The following is a 6,707-nucleotide window of genomic DNA, read 5'->3' as shown; positions in this document are numbered from 1 at the left end:
AGCAGGTCTGACAGCATCTGCGGAGAGGAGCACAGTTAATGTTTCGAGTCCGTATGACTCTTCAACAGAACTAAGGAAAAATAGAAAAGAGGTGAAATATAAGCTGTTTGAGGGGGGGGTGGGACAGGTAGAGCTGGATAGAGGGTCAGTGATAGGTGGAGATAACCAAAAGATGTCATAGACAAAAGGACAAAGAGGTGTTGAAGGTGGTGATATTATCTAAGGAATGTGCTAATTAAGGGTAGAAAGCAGGACAAGCAAGGGACAGATAGTCCTAGTGGGGGTGGGGTGGGGGGAAGGGGTAAAAATAGGCTAAAAGGTAGAGATAAAACAATGGATGGAAATACATTTAAAAATAATGGAAATAGGTGGGAAAAGAAAAATCTATATAAATTATTGGGAAAAAAAGGGGGATCAGAAAGGGGGTGGGGATGGAGGAGAGAGTTCATGATCTAAAGTTGTTGAACTCAATATTCAGTCCGGAAGGCTCTAAAGTGCCTAGTCGGAAGATGAGGTGCTGTTCCTCCAGTTTGCGTTGAGCTTCACTGGAACAATGCAGCAGGCCAAGGACGGACATGTGGGCATGAGAGCAGGGTGGAGTGTTGAAATGGCGAGCGACAGGGAGGTCTGGGTCATGCTTGCGGACAGACCAGAGGTGTTCCGCAAAGCGGTCAACCAGTCTGCGTTTGGTGACTCCAATGTAGAGGAAACCGCATTGGGAGCAGCCAAATTGAGGGAAGTGCAAGTGCTTCACTGGGAAGGGGTGTTTGGGCCCTTGGACAATGAGGAGGTAAAGCGGCAGGTGTTGCACCTTCCGCGATTGCATGGGAAGGTGCCGTGGGAGGGGGTTGAGGTGTAGGGGGTGATGGAGGAGTGGACCATGGTGTCCCGGAGGGAATGATCCCTACGGAATGCCGACAGAGTGGGTGAAGGGAAGATGTGTTTGGTGGTGACATCATGCTGGAGTTATTGGGAATGGTGGAGCATGATTCTTTGAATGTGGAGGCTGGTGGGGTGAAAAGTGAGGACAAGGGGGACCTATCATGGTTCTGGGAGGCAGGGGAAGGGTAGAGGGCGGAGGTGTGGGAGATGGGTCGGACATGGATACTGTCATTGATGTACCGAGAAAAGAGTTGTGGGCAGGGGTCTGAGTAGGACTAGAACAAGGAATGTTGCACGTACCCCACAATAAGAGAGGCATAACTGGGCCCATGTGGGTACCCATAGCCACACCTTTCATTTGGAGGAAGTGAGACAATTTAAAGGAGAAATTGTTCAGTGAGAGAAGTTCAGCCAGGCAGAGGAGAGTGGTGGTGGGTGGGGATTGTTCAGGCCTCTGTTCAAGGAAGAAGCGGAGAGCCCTCAGACCATCCTGGTGGGGGATGTATGTAGAAACATAGAAAATAGCAGGAGGAACAGGCCATTTGGCCCTTTTGAGGCTGCTGTGTCATTCAATATGATCATGGCTGATCCTCTATCTCAATGCCACACTCCCGCACTCCCCCCATACCTTTAGAGTCAAGAAATCTATCTGTTTCCTTAAATATATTCAGTGGCCCGGCCTCCACAGCCTCTGTGGTAAAGAATTCCACAGGTTCACCATCCTCTGAGTGAAGAAGTCTCTCCTCATCTCAGTCCTAAACCTCAGACTGCACCCTATCTGGAGATCCTGGATGGCCCTGTGTTCTAGACGCCCCCACCCACCACCCCCAGCCAGAGGAAACATCATCCTGACATCCAGTCTGTCCAGCCCTGTCACAACTCTATACCTTTCAATGAGATCCCCTCTCATTCTTCTCAACTCCAGTGAATACTGCGCACAATACTCCAGGTGTGGTCTCACCAAGACCCTGTACAGCTGCAGTAAGACATCCCTGCTCCTGTACTTAAATCCTCTCACCATGAAGGCCAACATGGTCTTTTTAACTGTCAGATTGAGGGAAACAGGGGAATGGGACTAAGTGGGTCACCCAGATAGAGGGGAGCAGGGGGATAGGACTGAGGGGGCAAATCGATAGAGGGGTACTGGGGGAGGGACTGAGGGGGTCATTCAGATAAGGGGCGCAGAGGGATGGGACTGAGGGGGTCACTGTTATGAGACAGCAGTTGGTAAAGGCTGAATTGTTTCAATCCCAGAGGGAAACTTCAACAACTGTCACAACCTATATTTCAATCGGTATGTTTGAGATGCAAATCTGAATTCAGAAATGAAACCACTCAGCCTCTAGAGGTATTTTAATAGAAATTAAACTAAACATTTATTAACTTATCATGAAATTAAGTACATACACGTGTCTACAAATTACTACCAGAATAACTTTTAAACAAATCCCTGAATCAATCACTCCCAGGTAAATCTTCCCCAAGGCAACAATAACCCATAAACTTTAAATCAACACCAGGCAAAGCACATTTTATCTTACAAATTCAGAATTAGGTCCCTTGCAATTTGTTTCCTTTTCAGACAGTTGTAGGCTTACAGGCTGGTTAGACATTAAATGCCTCTGACCTGCACAAACAAACTCCTCTCGGGTTATACCTCGCTTTCCCTTTGAATGTTAATTCTCATTGTATCAGTCGGTCATTGAACTCCACCTCTTCTAACACTAAAATCCCTTTCATAGCACCAACTTTATTAGTAATATATTGTTTGGTGTCTCCTAATTAGGTGCAAGATTTTACTCCCCTCATTTGAATGGTTTATTCAACAAATGCAAATGTACTCATTACCTTAATGTTCTCTTTACTGTTCACCCAATTAACATCTCAAAACTGCTATACAGCAAAGCACCCAGACTAGCTGGCTTTAATCCAATAAAGCCACACACATGCACACACACACACACACACATCCACAGACCCTGCGACAAGTCCAATTTAAAAATAATTTCCAACAACATAGTAACATCAATATCTTCATGACATCCCCTCCCTATCAAAAAATGAACCATTATAATTTTAAAAGACGGCTTTGCTTTTTAATAACCCATCTCACACCATGTCCTATACTTATTACACTATCACATAACCAGATGCATGCATTAACATAACTATATGTTTTTCTTTAAATGTCCAATTTGACTTTAAGCTTCAAACTCCTGATAACGAATCTGCAAACAGAGTTTCTCCCCCAGCAACATGTATAATCTGTAGATTAAATGGTTGAAATAATAGACTCCACCTGAAAAGTCTTGCACTTCTGTCTCAACATTTGTCCAAAATCTTTCCACTGGTTGGAGTCATACCGAGCACAAAGGGAGATGGTTGTGGTTGTTGGAGGTCAGTCATCTCAGCTCCGGGACATCACTGCAGGGTAATGTCCTCGGCACAACCATCCCCCTGTATCCCTCTATCTGAGTGACCCACTTAGTCCCATTCCCCTGTATCCCTCTATCTGAGTCACCCCCTCAGTCCCATCTCCCTGTACCCCTCTATCTGAGTGAACCCCTCAGTCCCATCTCCCTGTGCCCCTCTAACTGAGTGACCCCCTCAGTCCCATCCCCCTGTACCCCTCTCTCTGAGTCACCCCCCCTCAGTCCTACATCAGTGTACCCCTCTATCTGAGTCACCCCCCCTCAGTCCTACATCAGTGTACCCCTCTATCTGAGTCACCCCCCCTCAGTCCTACATCAGTGTACCCCTCTATCTGAGTCACCCCCTCAGTCTCATCCACCCTGTATCCCTCTATCTGGATGAGCACCTCAGTCCCTTACCCATTTATCCCTCTACCTGAGTGAGCCCCTCTGTCCCACCCCCCTGTACCCCTCTATCTGAGTGACCCCCTCTGTCCCACCCCCCTGTACCCCTCTATCTGAGTGACCCCCCCTCAGTCCCATCTCCCTGTACCCCTCTATCTGAGTGACCTCCTCAGTCCCATCGCTCTGTTCCCCTCATCTTTTTTTTTATTGATTCACTCACGGGATGTGGGCTTCGCTGGCTGGACCAGCATTTATTACCCATCTCTAGCTGCCCCTTGAGAAGGTGGTGGTGAGCTGCCTTCTTGAGCCGCTGCAGTCCACGTGGTGTAGGTACACCCACAGTGCTGTTAGGGAGGGAGTTCCAGGATTTGGACCCAGTGACAGTGAAGGAACGGCCGATATATTTCCAAGCCAGGCTGGTGACTGACTTGGAGGGGAACTTCCAGGTGGTGGTGTTCCCATCTATCTGCTGCCCTTGTCCTTCTAGATGGTAGTGGTCGTGGGTTTGGAAGGTGCTGTCGAAGGAGCCTTGGTGAATTCCTGCAGTACATCTTGTAGATGGTACACACACTGCTGCTACTGTGCGTCGGTGGTGGAGGGAGTGAATGTTTGTGGATGGGGTGCCAATCAAGCGGCTGCTTTGTCCTGGATGGTGTCGAGCTTCTCGAGTGTTGTGGGAGCTGCACTCATCCAGGCAAGTGGGGAGTATTCCATCACACTCCTGACTTGTGCCTTGTCGATGGTGGACAGGCCTTGGGGAGTCAGGAGGTGGGTTCCTCGTCACACTATTCCTAGCCTCTGACCTGCTCTTGTATCACTTGCTGCTTATGCTGTTTGGCACACAAGTAGTCCTGTGTTATAGCTTCACCAGGTTGACACCTCATTTTTAGGTTTGCCTGGTGCTGATCCTGGCATGTCCTCCTGCACTCTTCACTGAACCAGGGTTGATCCCCTGGCTTGATGGTAATGGTAGAGTGGGGGATATGCCGGGCCATAAGGTTACAGATTGTGTTCGAGTACAATTCTGCTGCTGCTGATGGCCCACAGCGCCTCATGGATGCCCAGTCTCGAGTTGCTAGATCTGTTTGAAATCTATTCCCATTTAGCACCGTGACAGTGCCACACAACACGATGGAGGGTATCCTCAATGTGAAGGTGGGACTTTGTCTCCACTTCGTCTGAGTGACCCCCGCAGCCCCATCCCCCCTCCCCCACTCTCTCTGAGTGACCCCCTCAGTCCCAACCCTCTGTAACGCTCCATCTGAGTAATCCCCTCAGCCCCATCCCCCTGTACCTCACTATCTGAGTGACCCCCTCAGCCCCATCCCCCTGTACCCCTCTCTCCGAGTGATCCCCTCAGCCCCATCCCCCTGTACCCCTCTCTCTGAGTGACCCCCTCAGCCCCATCCCCCTGTACCCCTCTCTCTGAGTGACCCCCTCAGCCCCATCCCCCTGTACCCCTCTCTCTGAGTGACCCCCTCAGCCCCATCCCCCTGTACCTCACTATCTGAGTTACCCCCCTCAGCCCCATCCCCCTGTACCCCTCTATCTGAGTGACACATCCTGTAAAAGCTGTTGTAAATTTTCCGATAACCACAAATGTTTTCACGCTCCGCACCCACCATGTTGCTGACGTTTTCACTTCCGCCCTTGCTGCTTCCTGACATTGGCCTTAACATTTCAGCCGAACAGCGCAATGTCTAATTTCACCGTGAGGAAAATTGTCACCCTGCTCTGTCTCTCCGTCTCTGCTTTCCGTTTTGGTAAGTGATCCTTTTCCTAATGCAGTGTGAATTTAACAGCAGTGAGCAGTGTGAGCCCCTCATGAATGTTTGTATTGGGCGCAAAGACCCTTCAGCCCGGCTTCCCCAGGACCTGACCTTACTAGGCCGCACCCTGAACTATGACACTCTGGTCCTTATATCTCTTTCTTACTCGCTCTGTCCCGACACCCTCATTACATTTCTCTCACCCTATTTCTCTCGTTCTCTCTCTCTCTCTCTCTCTCCCTTTACACAACGCATCATTCTCTACTTCACCTTTACGAGAAATGTCCAGGGCTCAACCACATCCTTCCAACATTTGCAGCTGAACGTTTAAAAAAACAGCCTCCGTTACAGATAGTTTTAATCATTTCTTGTTTTAAGTTTTTAATCCACCACTGCACCGTGATTTGCTTCAGATCGATTTGGTCAATTCCAAGCAACAATTAACATTATCAAACAATATCTGACCATTCGATTGTGCTCAGCGGTGAAAATGAAACAACTTTCTGACAGACAGAAAATACATACTCTGTGTTTATCCCAGTGCTGTGCCTGTCCTGGGAGTGTTTGATGGGGACAGTGTAGGGGGAGATTTACTCTGTATCTAACCCCGTGCTGTACCTGTCCTGGGAGAGTTTGATGGGGACAGTGTAGAGGGAGATTTACTCTGTATCTAACCCTGTGCTGTACCTGTCCTGGGAGTGTTTGATGAGGACAGTGTAGAGGGAGCTTTACTCTGTATCTAACCCCGTGCTGCACCTGTCCTGGGAGTGTTTGATAGGGACAGTGAAGAGGGAGCTTTACTCTGTCTAACCCTGTGCTGTACCTGTCCTGGGAGTGTTTGATGGGGACAGTGTAGAGGGAGCTTTACTCTGTATCTAACCCCGTGCTGTACCTGTCCTGGGAGTGTTTGATGGGGACAGTGTGGAGGGAGCTTTACTCTGTATCTAACCCCGTGCTGTACCTGTCCTGAGAGTGTTTGATGGGGACAGTGTAGATGGAGCTTTACTCTGTATCTAACCCCGTGTTGTACCTGCCCTGGGAGTGTTTGATGGGGACAGTGTAGAGGGAGCTTTACTCTGTATCTAACCCCGTGCTGTACCTGCCATGCAAATATGTAATGGGACACAAGTAATTCCTTGTTTTTCAGTCACTGTGAGTCATGCTGTAGATATGATCCTGTTTTCTGTATCACTGAGCTGTGTTGTTGCTCACACGCTGACTGTCTCCTCTTGTTCCCTCA

General features: G+C 48.9%; 1 protein-coding gene across 2 annotated transcripts in view; it reads left to right on the top strand.

Annotated features, from left to right (window-relative positions):
• The first annotated feature begins 5,317 nt into the window (after positions 1–5,317).
• The window catches only part of LOC144673335 (SLAM family member 5-like), a 39,007-nt gene continuing 37,617 nt past the window's right edge, over positions 5,318–6,707 (top strand). For both annotated transcript variants that reach the window (XM_078535228.1, XM_078535227.1), the window contains exon 1: positions 5,318–5,461. In XM_078535228.1, the coding sequence (XP_078391354.1) occupies positions 5,395–5,461 (67 nt within the window). In that variant the 5' untranslated portion in view covers positions 5,318–5,394. The remainder of the gene's footprint in view (positions 5,462–6,707) is intronic.

This window comes from Cetorhinus maximus, unplaced genomic scaffold (genome assembly GCF_964194155.1).
Source record: "Cetorhinus maximus unplaced genomic scaffold, sCetMax3.hap1.1 HAP1_SCAFFOLD_344, whole genome shotgun sequence".
Taxonomy (NCBI): domain Eukaryota; kingdom Metazoa; phylum Chordata; class Chondrichthyes; order Lamniformes; family Cetorhinidae; genus Cetorhinus; species Cetorhinus maximus.
Note: the sequence above shows the minus strand (reverse complement) of the source record. Positions and strands in the feature narration are given on the sequence as shown.